Source organism: Danio rerio, chromosome 25, assembly GCF_049306965.1.
Source record: "Danio rerio strain Tuebingen ecotype United States chromosome 25, GRCz12tu, whole genome shotgun sequence".
Classification (NCBI taxonomy): Eukaryota; Metazoa; Chordata; class Actinopteri; order Cypriniformes; family Danionidae; genus Danio; species Danio rerio.
In genome coordinates, this window is record NC_133200.1 from 32,857,307 (window position 1) to 32,879,909 (window position 22,603).

General features: G+C 35.4%; 1 protein-coding gene across 4 annotated transcripts in view; it reads left to right on the forward strand.

The window, feature by feature from the left end:
• Nucleotides 1–22,603, forward strand: part of banp (BTG3 associated nuclear protein) — an 89,963-nt gene that overhangs the window by 3,012 nt on the left and 64,348 nt on the right. For all 4 annotated transcript variants that reach the window (XM_073942070.1, XM_073942071.1, XM_005160361.6 and 1 more), the window contains 7 exon segments: nt 3,451–3,532; nt 3,623–3,705; nt 6,720–6,919; nt 8,944–9,042; nt 9,453–9,616; nt 15,495–15,734; nt 21,756–21,917. In XM_073942070.1, the coding sequence (XP_073798171.1) occupies nt 3,457–3,532; nt 3,623–3,705; nt 6,720–6,919; nt 8,944–9,042; nt 9,453–9,616; nt 15,495–15,734; nt 21,756–21,917 (1,024 nt within the window). In that variant the 5' untranslated portion in view covers nt 3,451–3,456.

Consider the following 22,603-nt stretch of genomic DNA (forward strand, 5'->3'; position numbering starts at 1 on the left):
ATTATTCACTGTTGAACCCCAGCAGTTGTTGATGGTTGTGAAGTACACAACCTCACAAAAGTCTAGTCGTCTATCCAAGTTTTAGGAACAACAAATAATAAAGTTCATCATTTAATCTCAGAAGTGGCTTATTGACCTTATTCTAAAATGCGGAAGTTCGCCTGTTTTCGCGATTGTCTTAGAACTTCCGTTTCAGTCGCCTATGGGAGAAATGACAAGGAATAATAAACGGCAGAAAATGGTCAAACTACTTGCTCTACAAACAAATGTTTGCATGACTATACAGACCAAGTAGAATAATGTAACAAGGAAATATCAGTTTGCAACATCAAACAGCGAAACGAGCAGTTTTTAATGTCTAAAAATGAATGGAAGTGAACGAGACCGGAAGTCTCGTGCCAAAAAGATTCAAATGGCAGCGCCCGCTCGTCTACGGAGAATAAGGTCAATATGAAAGGCAAAAGCCTCTAGATTACACTTATTTTACTAAAACAAAATATGATCATGCCTTGGTTATTAATTATTTAATTAGGACAGTAAGGTCTGACTTTGCTTAGACAAAAGTCTTGACACTTAACAGACATAATGTACAGTATATAAAGTCATGCTGCAGTGGAAAAAGCATTAATATTGTGTATGACTCCCATGAGCTTGGATGTCTGCATTCATATATCACTGCTATGTCTCAAATAACTTTTTAATATGTTATCTGGAATGGCAAAGAAAGCATTTTTGTACGAGAGTTTATCAAGATTTTTTGGATTAATCTTCAATGCCTCCTCCTCCTTACCCCAGACATGCTCAATAATGTTCAGGTCTGGTGATTGGGCTGGCCAATCCTGGAGCACCTTGACCTTCCACGCCCCCATACTGAATTTAACTCCAAACCATGATGTTTCCGTCACCAAACTTGACTGATTTTTGTGAGGTTCTTGGGTCCATGCGGGCTCCAATAGGTTTTCTGCAGTATATGTGATGATGGGGTATATGCCGAAACATGCTAATAGGACTTTTAATTTGCCATTAACCTGGGTTAAGCGCTTCCGGCGAATTGAATGCCAATGCAAAATCCGGTGCGTTTAAGGTCTGTTTTCTTTAAAAATCAACGATCTCCACTAACTGAGTGATATCCGAATTAAAGTGGGTCTCAGTTTGTACAAGAAGCACTGCATTAAATTACATTTCCCCCGCCATATCTTTATAATATGAGCATTTATTTTACCCCAGTATATTCAATGGAGCTTCTGCGTTAGCCTGCCGATTCTGACGGGCGCCTGCGAGTAAACAGCTTTTTGTCTCGTTTTACGCTTGAGCAACTAAATAAATGCTAAAGTTTATTTAACTGTATGTATTTTAATGACATTACAACATCGATGCTGTATAAGGAACCGTATAAAATGAGAAAAAGTTCACAATAACAGCTCACCGGAAGTGTATCAGCATGGGAACAGCACTAGCTCGGCATATACCCTATTGGGATGCAGTTCAACAGATGATTAACCAGAAACATCTACCTTCTGACACTTTTCCAACTCATCAACTAGAAATCAAGTTATTATTTGTTGCTCTTACAACTAGGATTGACAGCAAATCTTTTGTCTGGTAGCGTAGAAGTGGGTGTCACATTTTTTATCACTTGGCTTTAGGTCAGGGGATGCCCAAACTCGGTCCTGATAGGCCAGTGAACTCTATGGGCCCTATCATACACTCGGCGCAGTGTGGCGCAAGGCGTGACGCAGTAGTCTTTTGGTAGTTTAAGCTTGGCGCAAGAGTCGTTTTTAGGCGTTGCGCTACGCTGTTTAAATAGCAAATGCATTTGCGCTCATTTGTGCGCCCATAGACGTTCTGGTCTAAAAGGAAGGCGTTCTGAGGCGCATTACTGGCGCGTTGCTGTTTTGAGAAACTATAATAGATTTTTCATTAGACCAAAACTAACCCGGTCTAAACTCTGGCGCAGAGTTGCGCCTCGCTTACGCACTGCTTAATACGCACAAGAGAGCAATAGGCAAATATCTTTACATATGAAAAATGTAAATATTAAGAATATATACGAGATATAATAAGAATAGATATAGATTATAAATATAAAGGATTAAAATATTACAAAACATATTATTTTCTAGCCTACATAAATATGAAAAATCACTGCTTTTATGTCTTCTTCATCTCGGGAGGCTTTTTCAGTTCATTCATAACAATTTGCTTTTGTATAATGTTATCATTATTAGCAGTATTATTTATTATATCCATATTTATATTTGTTTTATTAAAAACAAGATTAGATTTACCCACCTGCAGGTTTTAGACCATATGGGGCACAGCATGTGTTTTAGGATATAACTCAGGTTTTTGTGCACATTTTGCTATTATTGTTCATTTATTCGTTTGCTGGAAATTAGAACTGAATTTAGAAATAGTTTTGAAACGAATATTTGCGCTTAACAAACAAAAGTATTTATTTATAGACTAATTGATGCCTATCCAAGAGTGAAAGTGAAAGTGATCCATTATCTCTCATTCTCAATTAGTAGTTGCTCTTTTTAACAGTTTTCTGTTAAACTGTTAACTGTTTGCTTGTGAAATGCTAATTTTTTCCACTTAGACTTACTTTGCATCCTGTAAATAGCGAATGCGCTCTTGGCGCGACACAGCTGACTCTTAAAGGGAATGGGAGATGAGACTCTAATTGGTTTATTCTTAAAACACACCTATAACTCATTAAGAAAATAAACTCAAGTTTTATTTATTTGTTTATTTATTTATTTATTTATTTATTTTTATTCATTTTTTAACTTAGTTCTATATTTAAATATGTTAGTTTTTTATATTAACTTTTCAAAAAGAATCAAACAAAATCTCAATAAAATGTTTTAAAAATCCAATGAATTTTTTTTTGTGTTTTATTATTGTTTTGTTATGGACAAAACCCAGTTAAAGTATTTAGTAATTAAGTAATACTTATTTATAATATTTCTTTTCCCATATTAGGTGATTGTATAATTATTTGTAGGTGACACAGTGGCTTAGTGGTTAGCACTGCCAACTCACATCAACTGGTTCAAGTCCCGGCTGGGTCATTTAGCATTTCTGTGTGAAGTTTGCATGTTCTCCTCATGTTCACTTGGGTTTCCTCTGGGTGCTCCGGTTTCCCCCACAGTCCAAAGACATGCACTGTAGGTGAACTGAACAAACTAAATTGGTAAAAGTGTGTGAATGAGTGTGTATGGATGTTTCCCAGTACTGGGTTGCAGCGGAAGGGCACCAGCTGTGTAAAACGTATGCTGGATAAGTGGGCGTTTCGAAGGAAAATGAATAATTATTTGTAATCGTTTTTCAATTATTTATCCTCTAATAGTTTAATTGCTTTTGTTGATTATAATTATAACTTAATTATAACCCAATCCGAAGCAATCCCCAATTATTTATTGGTTACATTTTTCTGAAATGCAGGTTTGAATGATGTCAGAGCAAGATTTAGTGGAAATAGTCCAGATTGCAGTGGCGGATTTAAATCATGAAGGACACCAAACAGGTAAGTCCACCTTAAAAAATACCATATATGTTTATACATGAAAGTGTTTGTGGTTTCCTACTAATGTAATTCATTTTTATTTTATACTAGATGTTCTGGAGAATAATGAAGACTCTGATCAACCAGGGAGGAAACGAGCAAGAATTGAGATCAGTCAAGAAACATCTATCAAGGTAGCTTTCTAATGTCATTAAAGGGTTGTTTCACCATCACTCACCCTCGTCCACATGTTGTCCCAAACCAAATTTTGGTTCCTCTTTTGAAGGTCTATTTTCCCAAAACTATAATGCTTCATTCGACAATTAAAAAGGAATCAAAAAAGCATGAACAAAGCAGTTTAATCCAAGTCTTATTTATATAATGGACAGATGTAATTCTGGCCTTTATTCACATATAAACAGAGATGTATAAAGTACTAGAGACCCAGACTTAAGTAAAAGTATAAGTCCTCTATCAAAAAAGTGACTTGAGTAGAAGTTGAAATGCTCCAAGCACCATACTTAAATGGAAGTACTAAAGTATTCAACATTTTTTGTACTTAAATATTGTAAGTAAAAGTACAAGTATTGTGTAATGTAGTTCTTAAAGAAAGCAGTCAAAAGACATATTGTTTTGCTTATTTGAAATATCTTTTTTTGGGGCACATGATTAAGCGAACGAAAAGAAACATGGCTTACGGTTTATATGAACTAGGATAACGTTTTTCTCTCGCTTGAACCACAGATCTGACAGATTATAACAGCTTTAACACACACCTTTCACTCCAATTTCTGTAATTCACTCAAAACGCTATTGAAACCCATTTTCGGCTTGCAAATTACGGTTGTAAACGCCGTAAACGGGAGTTCTAAACATTCTGCCGGAAGACACTGGTCACTATGGTGCCCTCCATGCAGCAGCCAAGAAAAAGGTCTATAATTGTAAGGAGTAGAGGTGTGAATCTACACTGGTCTCACGGTTTGGTTCGGTTACCATTATCATGCTATCGATTCGGTTCAATTCGATATCTCGGTGCACTGACAATGCTTTCCATACATAATTCGATTTTGTCTTCACAACACAAGAATTTTTTTTCATTAAAATCTATAAATATATATATGAATGTCTGTTGAATGACCTCCCACCCTACTCATAATTCTCTTTTCATATCCATAAAACACTGTGATATAGCCGGGCTCGGATTGTATTGCTTTCTCACTACAATTAATCTGCTCCAGAGTTCGTTTGAATCGAGCTGAGACCATCTCATTCAAGCGATCTCGAAGCGATTGTTTTGGCGCAGATCCGAGCGCGATTGCTAGATTGCAAACGAGACAGGTTCCGAAACAAAGGTCTAGGTATGAAAGTACCCTTAAACTCATTGAAGATATGTACTGAAGTAAAAGTGGAAATAGGAGAAAAAAACAATACTCCAGCAGAGTGCAGATACAGCCTTTTAGTACTTAAGAACAGTAGTGAAGTAGTTCTACTTCGTTACTATACATCTCTGCATATAAATAATAATCATGGAGTAAAAACTGAAGCAATGATTCTCCTTTTTGGTTATTGTTCATCAGTCAAGCATGCTTGCTCATTGTTTGATGAGTTGTGAGTTTAATGTTCACCATAAAAAACAACAATTGTGTGTCTGCAGAATTTGACATTTTTTGCTATTTCTGCGCGGAATTTTGTAAAAACAAATTTATGCTAAATGATTTTGAAAATAAAGTAACTAAATACATGGAATAATTAAATATAACCCTTTTTTTAAATTTAAGGTTTACAAAGCAAACCCATTTGTTTGGTAAACAAAGTCAGTTTCTCATTTAATATATCTACTAAAAAGACTGTTACATTACAAACTGTTACATTACAAACTGTGTTAAATAAATCATATAAACATTAGCAAATTATTAAGTAATATTACTGCAGGTAATATAAAATATATATTCACTCACATTTACATAGTTAAACAAATAGACAAAAAAAAAAAAAAATTGGTGGAAATCTGTGAATTCGCAGATTCCGTACGGGCCTACATATGGGTTATGATGATAGATTTTAAATTTTGGAATGAACTAAAATCAGGGCTCCAAATCTGAATATTCAATAGTGTCAACAGTCATCCTCGTGCATGCACATATAAAAATCAACAGTAAAAAATAGGTGTGTTTTGCATTTAAAAATATATAGCAGGGAAAATAAGTATCCAGCACGTCATGTTTTTTGTTGGGAATAATATTTCTAAAGAAGCAGTTGACATGGAATTGAACCAGATTTTGGTAAAAACCCAAACAATACAAACAAAAATAAAACAAAACAAATCTAAAAAATAAATTTTGTGTAATAGCAATGAAATGACACAAGGCGAAAGTACTGAACTACTAAAACAGAAGCAGGAAATCAGAGCACATCACACCTGTCCTCAGGTCTCTACACTGGCTCCCAGTTACATTCAGAATAGATTTTAAAGTATTGTTACTGGTCTATAAATCACTAAATGGCCTAGGACCTCAATACATAACAGATATGCTGATTGAATACAAACCTAACAGATCTCTCAGATCATTAGAATCATATAAACTAGAAATTCCAAGAGTTCTGTCAAAGCAGGGTGAATCCGCCTTCAGCCACTACGCCCCTCGCTGCTGGAATCAGCTTCCAGAAATGATCAGATGTGCTCCAACATTAGGCACATTCAAATCGAGACTGAAAACACATCTGTTTAGCTGTGCCGTTACTGTATAAGCACTGTGCTGCGTCCGACAGATTGCACTATTATGTTTTTCGTTTTCTTTTTCATGTTTTTATAACCTATTTTAACTCATTTTAATTTGTTTTTATCTGTTTTTAATATTTTTTATTGTCTGCATTTTATGTTCTAAACTTGTCGTTTTTTATTCCTGTTTATGTAAAGTACTTTGAATTGCCACTGTGTATGAAATGTGCTATATAAATAAACTTGCCTTGCCTAAAACGTGTTAAATACTTTATATAAAAGGCTTTTTTTAATGATGGCAGCTTAAAGACGCCTCTTGTATGGAGAATGAAGTCACATGAATTGCTCAGGTGTAAGTTTTTCACACACTTCAACAGTGTGCAAAAATCTTGATGGTTATGTGGGTCTCATCTATCAATAAATGACATTTTCATCTGGTATTAAATATAATTAGATATTTTACCAATTTCTGTATTTCTGTTTCTCCAGTCGATGTTGATATCCATCAGTCAGGCGATCTGCCAGCGGCTGGACAGTATGGAAGCAAAGCTGCAGGTTCTTGAGGTGACCTGTCGAGGTTTAGTGGAGAAACTGGACACAGTGATGGGCAAGAACCAGTCAACGATTCAAGTACCCATGGTGTCCGGGTCCCCATTCGGAGCCACTCAGACTTGTGACAAAGTACGCTGGTAAGTGGACCATAGGTCATGTGATTTATACACCAGCACCATTCATTAAATGGTTGGTTCTGTTTATTTTTTTCTTTATTTCTGCCCGTTTTTACGGCGTACAACATATGTTATAAATGACAACAGGGTCCCCGCGGGGTCTTAAAAGTCTTAAATTAAAAAATCGATATGTATGGCTTTAAAAAGTCTTAAATTCGCTGTTCTAGGTATTAAATATTTTTGCACAGGTCTTATTTTTGCGATGTCCATGTAACGCTACATCTAATGCTTATTTAAATTCTTTTTGTTGTTGTTGCTAGGTTTTTGGGGTTTTGTAGTTCTTTATTTTACTAGTCCAATTGTAATTTGCTTTATTACAACCACAAAAAAAGTCAACTTGCGATAGCCAATCAGCTTTCTGATATTAAACTCAGTGCGCGCGGCGGATGTGACATCATCGCTGTGTTTGCGGAAGTTCGCTTTGAGTGCGTGCGACATGATTTTGGCTGGCAGAGTATGCCGTTATTTCACTGACAAATGTCGCAAGCGCAGTTTTATAAGTCAGGAGTGCTGTAATACGAGAGAGCGAATCTCTGCTCACGCGCAGGTTTCCTTTGTTCATGGACAAAACTGCTTGCGAGCTCTCAAAACACTGGCTGCTCACATGCAAATTATCTGCTCTCGCTCCGCCGGACTCCTTTCGTGCTTTTCCAGAGATGCTTCAGCATACTGTAGTATTAAGAATAGTGAACTGATAAAATGAAATACAGTGTAGTTTTACTACTGTAAAGTGTGGTGAATTTTAGAAAAATATACCTTATATTGTAAAAAAAAATAAATAAAGCACTGGGTAGTTTGTTTTTAATACACTTGTTGTGTTACCATAGCAACTATAGTATTACCACAACAGAGTAATTGAAGTACTTTACTGTACTTCACAAAACACTGTACAGCAGACACTAGTTCACTTTATTTTAGTGATAAAATAGGATTTATAGTGGGATTTATTTAAAGAGTGAATAGTACAGTAAGCTATAATACCTAATCAAGTTTTTACCTATTTTCTATCACAGTTACATTTCTGCTTGCCAGAATGACCAATAATTATTGGCTAGAAATTGCAACAGCCATGGGAAAGGAGGAAAGTTTTTGTAAAACTTTGGAAAAACTCCGAGGGATAAGTTTGTTAAAACAAAAAAGAGGCCCCCAAAAACATCTTCAATGATAATGATTATCTTTTTATTCGTCTGATTTTACTTTCTGTTCTTTTGGACCGCCCCCTGTCATTTAAAAAAACATATCTCAATGGTGAACGTGTCAAGTACAAAAGCCTTAATCCGTTTCGTGAGTTGTGCGATGCGGTGCCAGGTGAAAGTATAAATCTGCATTAAGATGTGTTTTTTCTGTAGTTCAATGGTGCATTTAACCTGACCTTACTACTGTTCAATTTAAATAACTTTATTTTAGCCCTAATTTTGTGCTTTTACATTTTCTCTCGCGTGTTCTGATATTGTGATATAGGTGTTAAATTTAATACTTAATGGTCTTAAAAAGGTCTTAAAAGGTCTTAAATTTGACATTATGATATCTGCAGAGACCCTGATCATAATACAAGTCCCAGTTTGTTTTCATTGCATATTAAGCATTTGTTCATTTTTGTATTATTATTAGTATTAGTATTAAAACAGGCTTTTTTTAAAAAAGGTTGCAACACTTTTAAAATGTTTTTGCCCATTCATTCATTAATTCATTCATTTTCTTTTTGGCTTAGTCCCTTTATTATTCAGGGGTCGCCACAGTGGAATGAACCACCAACTTATCCAGAATATGTTTTACACAGCAGTTGCCCTTCCAGCCGCAACATATCACTGGGAAACACTCATATACTCTCGCATTCACACACATACACTACGGCCAATTTAGCTTATTTGATTCACCTATACCGCATGTCTTTGGACTATGGAGAAACCCACGAGAACATGCAAACTCCACAAAGACATGCCAACTATTTATTTTGACACTAACAGTGAGTTTTTTTTTCCTAGTGTTGTTCCCCAGACAAATGTCATAGTAAGTGGAGACAGGGCGAAGACGGAGGAGACTTCGCCACGCACATCAGACTCTTTAGAAAATCTGCTCAGCAAGTGAGTACTACACATTCATATTTTGGCAACTCTTTACAACAAGGTTCCATTGGTTCATTTTAGTTAATGTTTTTACGAGAATGAACAAAAAAAATAAACAAAATTTTTTATTAGGAAATGTATTATTGTTTGCAAATGTTGGTTAATAAAAAGTAGTGTAAAATAATACACATTCTTCACATAAAATTGTCAGTGTAAGGGTGCTAAAGTTTGTTTTACAGTTGGCGGTTCACTTCAGTTATTTGGTACGAATGCATTCAAATCAGAAGTGAACCATACCAGAGTTTGCACGAACCGTACCAACGACAACCTCTAAACGTACCGTACTCTGAAGTCAAACGAATTCGAGTGAGGACCAAAAGTGCTAATCTGAAAGCGCTGTAAGTCTTCTTTGTATTTTTGTGTTGCAGTACTGTAGGGCGAGGGAGACAGAAAACCATAGTACTGAAGGTTCCAGTTCAGGAGGAGATTCAGGATGATCAGGAAAGTGGTTCGGAAACGAGCGATTCGGTGTCCAACAGCGGCCAGCCTCAGAATAACAACAATGTAACGCTCATCACTCTTAACTCAGAGGGTAAGATTTACAAATATTGGATGTTTAAGACTTAAAATGACCTTTGTGATAACTAAGTGCATTTGAGCTAGAACAATTCCTATTGAAATGTTGGTTCCGCTTTATATCGTATGGCCTTAATTACTTTGTACTTACATTTCAGTTAATCATTTTGGGTCAGTGTAATTATTATCTACATGGATGTTTTTACAGTGTAGTTATATTTTAAAAATGATGATCATTTCTGTAAATATATTTATACTTATACTGTTGATCATCTCTTACACCTAAGCCCACCCTTAAACCCACTAAGACCACCAAACCTTTCCATAACCTTTCTCATATCCCTCCTCAATAACACCATGGGCTCTATTTTAATGATCTAGGCGCAAAGTCTAAAGGTCATGGTGCAAAAACATCAAGGGCATGTCTAAGTCCACTTTTGCTATTTTAAGGATGGAAAAATATGCTTTGTGCCCCTGGTCTAACAGGGTTGTGCTTAGTCTCTCTATTTTTAGTGACAAAAATTAGTAATTGTGTGGTGGTAATTCATAGAAATTTGCGGACAATTTTGCGATAAATATATATATATATATATATAAATAAATATACATACTATACCAAATACACACCATATTAGGTAGCCTACTATGTTGGGTGCGCAATCTGACACAATGACACAAATCATAAAAATAAAGCTTCTTTCAGTCAAGATCTAAAACAGACCTAAAACAGTGGAAATTAAGCCAAAGGAAGGTTTTATAACTCTTATTTTTATTCACAATCTTAATTTCTCTTAGATTTCACTCCCTGGAGCTTCTGAGATCAGCTTCCTCACTCACGATTTCCCCTACCGTAATACACCTAAAATACAATAAATATAATAATAAAATATAATGTCTTGCCAAATTTCCTTTGAGGGAATCAACTCAAGTTCATTTTTTAATTGTTTCGACTTTGTACTGAAGTTAGATTTTGTGAGGAGATAAAAGAGTAAATCACACCTATAATACCTTTGAGAACTGGGTTGGTTTTTAAAATGGTGTCAAGTAATGTTTCTCTAGGTAAAGTTGGAAAGTCTACTGTATTAGAAATCATAAAACTGCGGATCGGTAAATATCTAAAGAAATGTGTTTTGAGGATATTGTATTTTGTTCTTATTTGGTCGAAGGACATGAAATTGGTATCGCTACATAAATCGTTCAGTGTGATGAGTCCTTTTTCTATCCAGCAATTAAATGTAGCATCTGCAATCAAAGGAGTAAACATGATTTCTCATAATAGGGGTCTGGATTGAGAGATCTGTAAATGATAAAGCTTGTCTAAATTGGTGCCATATTTTAGGGGGTCTGCTTTAGTGGCTCGTTTCAAATGAACAAATGAACACATATGAACACATACAGCCCCTTACAGTCCCCGATATGTTACCAACTACAGAAAAAGTACACACAACATACATTTCGTCCTTAATTAGGTTCAAAACAACACAAAGTATAGCCTACAGTCATTGAAAACCTCTCATCATCTGTGTCTGTAATCTTTAGCAGCACATGTAGCCTCTGTTAGAGAGTCATTCCATCATTCCCAGTTCATATTAGTCCAAAAGGTGATGCTAAAAATTAAAACAAGGCAGTTTGTTCACGTTTGCTGAAGAATAAAACGTGCTCCTTGGCTTTCCACGTTTTTTTTTCCGCGCTCCATTCTCGCGTTTGTCCTTTTCTTTCTGAATGTGTCATTCTCGCGTTTATCATCAGGATCGGGTTTCCAAAGCTTGTCAATAATCAAGCGCACACTATTATTATCATGAGGTCAAGAAGTTAGTTATTTCAGATATTGAAGAACAAGTAATCTTTCGCTGTGTATTTCAAACATGGCAGGTCCTTTGTTTACATTCGGTGTTGTTGCGTAAGCGAATGACGTATCTCTGTAAACCAATAGCGTTCAGCTGCACGTCTAGCTCCGCCTTTTTCTTGTGTTTGGGACCCTTTCGAAAGGGTACTGTTTGGTTCGGTACGCCTTTTGACAGTGGAAATGGCCATAAAAAGCATAACAAACCGAACCGAACTGTACCACTCAGTGGAAACGGACCATTAGCCTGAATACAGCACATAATCAGTACCTGAGGCGGTTATTGTCATTCTTGTTTGTGCTCTTGTTCAGTCACGACGTTACAGTATCAGAAAGCATGTCTAAAATTGTAATTTCACGCTTTTCTTCTGTGGATGGTTATGACAAAAACTCCTTTTAACAAGGAAAAGATAGCTTTATGAATTAGCTTTAATGCAGTACATTTGATTGGATCAAGAAATGGTGCAGTGCAGGATTAGTCATCAACTTTATTTGTTTTCCAAAAGAGAACCATCATAAATTTTGCATCTACTAAAAGCTAATTTTGTCAACATTAAAAAGTGCACTCGCAAATAATCTTCCTCAACGCCAACACACATCAACTAAAAGCCACAATAAAAACTCCAATTTTGACTTTATAGCATCTTTAAAGGAAATTATTTTTTTGTCATCGGGATCCATTTGTTTTGAATTGAGCATGGCCTCACAAGAAGAGCGAAGAATTCGATTGTGTACAGAAAAGGTTTGAAGACACGGCAATATCTGAAATAAATCTGCACAAATAAGATAATAGTATGTTTATGGCTCACATGTGTTTGATCTGCTTCGCAACATTTAAGCATAGAAATGTAGCAGTAAACGAGCTTAAAATCTTAACAGTGTGAACAGGCCCTGGTTATTGAAATCAAAGTATACTCAACTAAAGAAACATTCGAGTAATAATATAAACATGTTTTGGCTATCCGCTAGTTCTCCCTGGACATGATTAAAACAGCTTGCTACATCAATAACAATAGTGTTGTGTAAACCGTCTGGTCTTATGTGATTCAGCGATGGGTCTTTGGTCTGGGGGAGGCCTGGGATTAAAGGGTTTGTTTTGATTGCTTAACTTCTGCTTTTGCTTTTCTTATTATTTGACTGGTTTGCTTTTTGTGTGGCGTCTGGGTTAGCTCGGTTAGTTCAAAGACGTTCCTCCACAAATATTCGCTCTGTTCACAGCTGTTCGTGATGATATTTAGTCAACGAATGGTACATTTGGTTCTTAAAAGGCTTTGCTTTTGTTTGTTTGGATTGTTTTCCCCTTTGCTATAACCTTGTTCGCTGTTTTGATGTGAGGGAGTGGCGCTGACGCGTGTCAGCTCTTTCATCTCACAAGCTGTCATTTTTTGTCATGTGACCTTTTTTATTTAAAAACAAACATGGCCGTGTTGTACAGCTGTCTGTGATTGATGGATTCAAAGGGATAAAAACGATCAAAGTCAAATTATGTTTACAGCTGATTCACTACATCAGTATTCAGAGGTTTAAAAACTAAGAATATAGAAATGGAGATGTAATAAAATGGCAATAACGATTTTAGTGACCACATAATGATCACCTTTATTAATATTATAATGGTTTTGTTAAAATAACCAAACAATAACTGCACACTTAAAGGGATAGTTCTCTCAAAAATAAAAATGTCCTCACTGTTTACAATATATACAAACTCTTGAGTTTCTTTCTTCTGTTGGAACACAGAATAAGATATTCAGAAGAAAGCAGAAAACTTGTAAAAATTAAATTCTATTGTAGGAAAAACGAATGCACTCTCAAAAAAATGGTACGATGTTGTACCAAAGGAGGTACAAACCCTTGTCACTGGGGCAGAATCATTTTATGGAACAGAATTTTACCTTAAGACAGAGAAACCATTGCAGTTTGTACATTTGAGGACAAGGAGCACACAAATATGATACATAAATGTACCACTACATTCTGTCTGAAAGTTCTTTTTTTTTATTACTTATTTTTTAAAACGTTTTATTCTTAACGTCATCAGAGGCAATTTACTCATTAAAACCTCATTTTACTCTCATACTTTGACAAGAGACAGAAAACCCCATTCATCCCACAATAAACTGGTATATTTCAGTCTCCGAAATGGCCAAAACTATATCTGTGACAAAAATATAGCAGAATTTATTGAAAAGAAGGCATCCTTGAGTTTTTCCAGCTGTATTTTCTGATCAAATGAAGACACTCTTTATTTAAGAGTTTAAGCAGTATTGTTCTTGTAATATATTTGTTTGGTCATACAAAATGGCCACCAGGGGACACTCTTGCCTTTTGGTTTGGATTGTGCTGAGAACTCAGGTCTGCTGCATAGACGTTAAGGGACATATTCTTACACCATCCACACATATTTGGAATTAGTGGTCGACAGATATTAAAAACAATGGCTGATGTTACATGTATTCCCCCGGTAGTTCAGAATAAGACCTTGTGAGAGTCACATTTATAGATAGAAATAGTTCAAATCAAATAAGCCGACTCTTAAATCTGTTTAAAATGTAATTCTTGAAGCTGCTACATTTATAAAGATTATTGGGATTTGGTTTATATATTTATTAGAAAAGTAATTTTGGTGTGTTTACCCCTTACTATGCAAAAGCCAGAGCAAATCATTAAAATATAACAATACACACTATTTAAATAAACTTTCTATAAAAAAATTCATATAAACATATTATGTGTTTGTGTGTGTGTGTGTGTGTGTGTGTATATATATATATATATATATATATATTTTTTTTTTTAATAATTAAGTATTAATATAAAATATGTTTTATTTAGTTCTGTCTCTCTGTCTTGCGGTTGAAATTTGTTACGCTAATAGTCAAGATGCCATTTGCAATTTCCATTTATCTGTGATAAATACATCTAAAAAAATCTGAAAATACATAAATTTGAATCTACTGTTTTAAAAAGATTCGAAAATTTTGATTAGATTTAGGATAAAGTGCTTGAAATAATTTGTACAACACATGAAATTAAAATAAATATAAATTTAAGGTGGAAGATTACATGTTTAAGATGTAAGCAATTCACATTTAAGAGAGTAAATTACTTCATGAACTCATAAATTATTTTAATGTTGGGCTTGGGGTAAATTACTCTTTAGATTCATAACTGTACTACAGGATATAATACCAAATAGCATTGGATATAATGTGACGATATATGTTTATGTGTTTGACTATGCCATTTACTACACTTGTACATTGTACACCTAAAAAGTGCTTAAATTTGACTTTAAAAATGTGCAAGAACCGTGATTTATGTTTATCTTTTGATATTTATATATTTTATTGTTTCAATTTCAGAAAACGTATTTTTTTTACTGCCAATATTAGTTTTTCTTAATCATAACAACAACACTGTTTATTTAAGTACAATTAATAATACCGGAAAAAAAAAAAAAAAAAACATCTGTTCACTGTATGCTTTTTTTTTTTTTATTAAAATTTTGTCAAATTTTAATCAAATAAATTGAAACATTACTCAAAGATAACCCAAGTAAACACATCATATATATTTTTAAGTAATTAGGCATAAAGAGTGTTCATGACTCCACCATAAGTAAAAAAAAAAAAAAAAAAAAGGTTTAAAGCCGAAAACCACTGCTAAGCAAAACTAACATAAAGACTTGTCTCAGTTTTGCCAGAAAACATCTTGATGATCCCTAAGATATTTGAAAAAATGTTATCTTGCAAAATAACAAAAAAAATAATATTTACTGTCATCGTGCCAAAGACCAAAGAAAGTATTTTATAAAAAACAGGTATCAAACCCATTGTTTAAAAAGTGTCGACAAGAAGTGTTTACAGGATGGCTAATTATTTTGACTTTAACTGTATATATTTATTCATTAATGTATTTATTTATTTATTTATTTATTTTTTGATTTTATTGAAGTGCCAATCTACCTGTCAAGACAGAAATACTGTTAATATTTGGGAAAAAAGAGGACTTAGTAATTTTATTGTGCATCTTCATCTTTGCTCCACAGAGGATTATCCAACAGGAACGTGGCTCGGTGATGAAAACAACCCTGAGATGCGCGTCCGCTGCCCTGTTTCTCCAGCCGACATGTTGCACATCAGCACTAACTGCCGCACGGCGGAGAAAATGGCGCTGACGCTACTGGACTACCTGTTCCACCGTGAAGTTCAGGCTGTCTCCAACCTCTCTGGACAGGGCAAGCATGGCAAAAAACAGCTCGACCCACTCATGATCTACGGTATTCGATGTAAGTCTGATCAGAGAACAAAATACTGTACGACTGTTTTGAATTTGGGCTCATTTACACCCAAAGCATGAAAAAAAAGTGAATAAAAAATAATCAAATAAAATTTAAGTTAATAAAAAGAAAAAAAGTTTAACAATTAAACTAATATTATGAACGTGATGTAATAACGATCATAACGGACCCATTAGAAACAAGTACACAATATGTTATGATTAGCACTCAAAGATACATCATTTAAACCTAAGGATATCTGGGCAAGGCGTCACGAAGGGGTAGTGGGTAGCACGATCGCCTCACAGCAAGAAGGTTGCTGGTTCAAGCTCCGGCTGGGTTAGTTGGCATTTCTGTGCGGAGTTTGCAGGTTCTCCCCCTTGTTTGCGTGGGTTGATTGCATGGTCCTTCTGATTCACAAAAAAATATCAACAAACAGTTCAGAAGAATCATTTTTTTTATGAATGGGACTACATTGCTTGTGTTTTGTGGTTATGATTCAGTTAAAATAATAGGCACATGAGATTCATTCACTGCTTTTTAATTGACTAAAAACAGCTAGATCATAAGAGCCATTTGTCAGACTAGAGATATGTGGTTTTGATTCATTCAAAGTAACAGCACTTAAGAATGTTGATTGCATGATTCTTCAGATTCTCTAAAAAGTCAACAAAAAGTACAAAAAACAGAAGAGTCATTTGTTTAGAATCTAACTACATCGATTGCGCTTTTAAGTTATGATTCAGTTAAAGGAATTAGCACGTGAGAGTCATTCTCTGCTTGATTTTGATTCACTGAAATGAACTAGTTCATAAAGAGTCATTTGGTTAGGAATCAGACTACTTTAATTAAGCTATGTGATTTAGATTCATTGATCGGAACTGGTATATTGGATAGGGGTATCAAAATGAATTGTTTCTTCGGTGCACCGCGATGCAGATGCAAAGAATTTGGTATCGGTTCAGTTTAGAGCTGCACGATACTGGCTAAAATGAGAATCGCGATTTTTTTTTTTTGGGCCAAAAATAAAGATCATGATTTTCTCACGATTCTGTAGATTTAAAATGAAGGTTAATATGTGGTAAAACAGCAATAGGCTTTGTGTATCTGTACTGTTGGTTAAAATGCTAAATTTTGTATAGACTTGGAATGGTGGACTTGAACAGACTTTAGATTTGTCCTGGCCATTAATGATTAGGGGTGTCACGATTTCAATTTTTAATCGAAATCGATCGAAATTTATGCTTAATTTTGATTATCGAATCAAAAAATAGAATCGTCGATGCTGCCACGCCCCCATGTCACGTCAGCTTGGCTTGCCAAGCGGAAAAAAAACAGGCTTGTTGAAGTGCTTGTTAAACTGCAGAAGCAGGAGACCCGTCGACAGAACTTAAAACCTCTCCTCTTTCAATGAAGTCGCCGGTGTGTAGGCATTTTGGATTTCCAGTGGGTTATGTTGACAATGTTCGTGTTGTCGACAAAAAAACACAGTTTTACAAGCTCTGCTATGTACGTATTACGTACGGTTTGTCCGATAGACAACACCGGCATCGCGATCCTCCGCCCGCCCCCGTTGCAAATCCGCTCGCGAAAAGTACACACTCAGGCCCTGTTTACACTGTCTTTGTTTTAAAATGGCATTTTAGAACGACAACGATTTGACATCCACAGTGGCGTGTAGCATTTCTGAGCAGCCCTCCTTCCTCTCTACCTCTGAAAATGCACATCACGTGACCACACAGACACAGACGCACACACAGTCATGCGCTCGAGACAGCAGGTCCAGGCAGTCAGAGGACTGCTTCAATCTTTTACTCACTTGTACTTAGTCATTTTAGCTAACACCTCAGATACTGTTGGCTGGTTCCTGTTGGTTGTGCGTCTTTTTTACAGACGCCATTATAACGACACAGATCACTGCCTATTCACGAGTCCCGCAGAAAAAAGTGATTGACAGGTGGTAATTATGTGTGTATCTTGTCTTTATTCATTTACTGTATGATTTGTTTATGGGTAAAACAATGACCATGCAGGTCAGGTAGTTTAAACGGTAGGCTACAAATAATTAATTGGTCAGTAATTAATTAATTATTCATAATCGAAAATCGAATCGAATTGTGCCTTTAGAATCGAAAATGTAATCGAATCGAGGATTTGGAGGATCGTGACACCCTTATTAATGCTGATGATAATTCTGATGTTGAATTATTTTGTTTGAGACATATGCTTACAATCTGTAATTTTCTGCTTAAAATCTGTCACTGACGTGATTTTCGTGAATACAGAAGACTGGGTGGGTATTTTTGCCTTTCGGCGGGTTCAGTCAGCTACATCTGGCAACACTGTGTGCGCTTTCGGTTTCAGTTTCACTGCTAAGAGCGGTTCACTTCCTGCACGGCTCCCATACGATCACTCTGTTCCACAAACTGAATGTTATTTACAACATTATTACATGTAATTCACAGCCTATGCAGGTTCTTTTCACTAAAGTAGACTTTATTCAGAGGCGCGCGCGACCGCCCTCTGTGGTAACAGCTGACGGTCAGCTCACGTCACGTGGGATTTTGCAGTCGTAAATACATTACATGAAGACAGAAATGGCATTTTTGAGTTGAATTATATCTTATAAATACAGCATGTGACTCTTACAACACCATTTGGAGGTGTCCATATTGCTGAACAACGTGTGTTAAACAATGTGAAGACTTGTGCGGCCACTATTGGTTCTCTCCTGAACTTGAAAATATGATTGAGAGAATCGTAGAAATGCTGGATTAAGATTATTGTAGGGGTCGAATCGAGATCGCAATCTTTTTTTACAATTAATTGTGCAGCAGTAGTTCAGTTATAATCATAACCAGGTGATTAGGTACTGACGTCATTTATCTCATATGCGCTATGTTGTTGTAACGTCGGGGAGTGACACTAGCAACAGAAGTTGGATCCAAATGCAGGTTTATTCAGAATCATCAGGCCAGCAATGGTCAATACAGGTGTAAACAGATGTATGAGGGCAATCCAGAGTCGAAGTCAAAATAACAGGCAGATGGTCAGAGGCAGGCAGCAAACAGAATTAAATAAATAAACAAGGCAAGGATCAAAACACGGCAAAGGCAGACAAAGGAAACGCGTTGTAATGTCACTATCAGTAAACAAGACTCGGCAATGTGAATGAGTGTGTTTGCTGGTTAAATACTGTGTGTAATCAGTCTTGAAGCAGGATCAGCTGTGGGAGTCTAATCAGTGGAGACTTGGAACAGGTGTGTGTGTGTGTGTGGCATGACTGAATATGTAGTCCATTTACTGGCAGATTTGTAGTTCCATGAGTGAGTGTTTACCAGCGACATCTGGTGGTTTGTTCGCTGGTGAACATGACAGTTGTCGTAGCTTAATGTGGCGAGGGAGGCGAGCATTACAATGCAGTATTAACAGTCTTTACAACGCTCCAACTACTTAAAAACAGAGAAACTGTGCTCAATTTTACTGCGTGTGTGTTTGCTGGACAGTCTTTCACTGACACTTACAGCAGAAGCCCCTATTTCACTGCGATTGAGAGAATGAAAGTAAACTCCATTTCTGTCTCCCTCTCCCACTATGGCCCTCTCCATTAAGTGCATTGCGTCTGACATCGCATCACTGAGTGCATCATCGATGGCATGATCATCATAACTGAACTGAATCTTGCGACCAGTGTAGGTTCACACCTCTAATATTGAAGTTATTTTCTACATGATTCTGATTCACCTAAAAGAACCAGTTCATAAAAGTCCTGTGTTTAAAATTCAGACTAAATTGATTCAGACATGTGGTTTTGATTCGGTTTAAGATTTGTTCACTGCATGGTTTTAATTCACCAAACAGAACCAATTCATGAGAGTCATTGGTTAGGAATCAGACTACATTGATTGAGCTATGTGGTTTTGATTCAGTAAAAAGAACAAGCTCACATGATTCAGGAATCTTATGACCGCTGGCCATAACCAATTCCTAAGTCATTTGTTCCAGAAGCAAACTACATTAATATGCCGTCAGTTTGTATCATGAAAAGAATCAAACATCATATGGTTTTGCTGTTTTTATATATTTAATGTTTTTATTAACCGCTATCTGTTCCAAACTCTATCTGTGACTAATTGGATCTTTAATCTTATTCGATTTATTCCATTTAAATACTTCTCAGTTTTGTCTCGTCTAATTCAAATCATCTCAGTTCTTAAGTAGCTCATCTGCGGTTCTGCCTCATCCTCGACACCAGACTCATTTTCTCCACATGAGCTAATTAGAAGTGTCTCTAACCACGCCTCTCATTCACAACTAATCTCGTGTCGCATCAATATGCGCGTAAATTCATGCAACATGCTATGAGTATCAAACTAATGTTCTGGGTTCGAGGAACGAGCTGCTATGGGCAATTAGATGTGTAAAGAGTGCAGCTTTTGAACAAACAAACTCTACTTGACAGTAATAAAGTCTAAAAGAGATTAAGCTGTGGATACCACACCAATATAGCATAATTTGTTTGACACTGTAATAATGACTATTTTTTATTTACTTAACTGTTTTTGGTTCGGGGTGGGGGTAGATGGTAATAAAATACAGTTTAATGCATCATTTAATAAATAATTAAAATAATTATTGATATAATACGTTTTTCTATATTTTTGTGAGGGTAGTTTTAGGCTTGAGGTTGGGGTAGATGTTAATAAAATATGATTTAATGTGTCGTTTGATTAATACAAGTAATTCTGGTTTTAAACAGTGTTTTGACATTACTGTGAGGGGTACATTGGGGTTTGAGTGGGGGTATTTATTAATAAAATCTAATGTATGGGTCATTTAATAAGTAATATTAATAATTCTGGTTATAATGACTGTTTTTACATTACTGTGAGGGGTACGTTTGGGGTTGAGGTGGTGGTAGATATTAATAAAATTAATTAATGGGCCATTTAATAAATAATATTAATAATTCTGGTTATAATGAGTTTTTTTAAAATTACTCTGAGGTGTTGTTTTAGGGTTAAGGTGAGGGTAGATGTTAATAAAATACAATAATGGATGATTTGATAAATAAAATAAATAATATAAAATATTCCCATTATAATTACAGTTTTTACATTATTGTGAGGGTATTTTAATGGGTTATTTAATAAATAATATAAATAATTCTCATTATAATTTATATTTTTACATTACTGAGAGGGTAATTTTCGGGTTGAGGTGGGGGTAGGTGACGCAGCTTCAAAAATTTGTTTCAAACCGGAAGTACGAATTTGCTTGAAATAACGCAAAATCAACCAATTTACACTTTTTAGTGAAATACAGGTGTCCTCATAGTGTTTTTAGCAGTATGGGACACATATATGACTGTCAACAGCTCAAAAAATGTGTTTTGGTGTTTCGTGACCCTTAAAGCTAACTGCTAAAAACTCAAAATTAGGTATATTTATTGCATTCAACAGCATTCAGGCGTTCTGTTTGAATGAGAAAACGTCATTTTTTAAAAAATTACTTGTCAAGTTTATGATTAAATTTCATTTTAGGAATCACTAATGAAATTAAGCAACAACTGTCTCTTTAGTTTAATTTCTAAACATTCCAGTCACACAAAATCTGGAGAAACTCGTGTCTGGTCCGAGCTTCTCCCATGGAGATTTGTCAGTCTATCGCGATCAATGATTGGCTCCTGTACTAGATGGCTTCATTCGCCATATTGACTGTTAAACCTTTGCCCATTCAAAACTATAAGGGTGACATGCCTTGTGTAATGTAGTCTTTGTTATTAGTAAGCTTTTTAGTTCTTTGCTTACTGCTAACAGTACAATTTCTTTGTTTATTCTTAGAACATAATATGAAGAAAAAAAACTTCTAAGAACTAAATGACAATAAACTAATAAGTAGTGTATTTTTTGACTTATTACTATATATGTTTTTATGTCAAATGCTATGTTTTTAGCATGCAAGCTAACTGGTTGACCATAGATAGTATTATTTCATGGTTGTGAATGTCTTTTTTCTGTGTGCAACCAGGTCACCTGTTCTTCAAGTTCGCCATTACCGAGTCCGACTGGTATCGCATTAAGCAGAGCATCGATTCCAAATGTCGTACTGCATGGCGCAGGAAACAGCGAGGACAGAGTTTGGCAGTTAAGAGTTTCTCACGCCGGACCCCTGCGTCGCAGAGCAGCTCAGGTACTGATCTCTATCCTTACCAAACCTCCAAGACCTTTTTGGTTTTAATTTTGATGCTGTTTCTAGACCCAGCTGGTTTGTGTTCAGATGAATGTAAACATATGCTGCGAGTACTTGATGTACCATGTGTTATGGAATTACACTGCAACGTAGAGTTTTTGTCTTGTTTCTATTCTAAAAATCTAAAAACTATTTAGTCAAGGAGCATTTTTAGACAAGTGAAAATATAGTATTGTTTTCAGAAATAAAAAGTCAAACTTTAGTGAGTTTTTTTCCTTAAAACAAGCAAAAGAAGAGGTAAGACTTTATAATAACTTCACATTATGAACTGTTTGTTAAGCATTAGCATATAGTGAATTCATTATCTGTTAAGCAGTAACTCAACATTAATAAACGTTAGTAAGCAGTTGACCACTGAAGCTAGAAATGCTGTATTCTTGACTTATAAGCATATTTGTAATGTTAGTGATTTATTTTTCATTACTAAATTAAGTATTGCATTATTTACAAACTAGTTATTTAAGTGTAGCTGGTGTTTTTTTAAAGATTATTCAGATTGAGTAGGTAAATGTTTTAGTTTTTGGTTGCTGAAAGGATCATTTGTTCTTTTGTTTTTTTCGGGGGTCACTCTCGTGTTTGTTTCTGAAGGAAACTATTAATAAAGGTTAAATAAACTATTAAAAAGG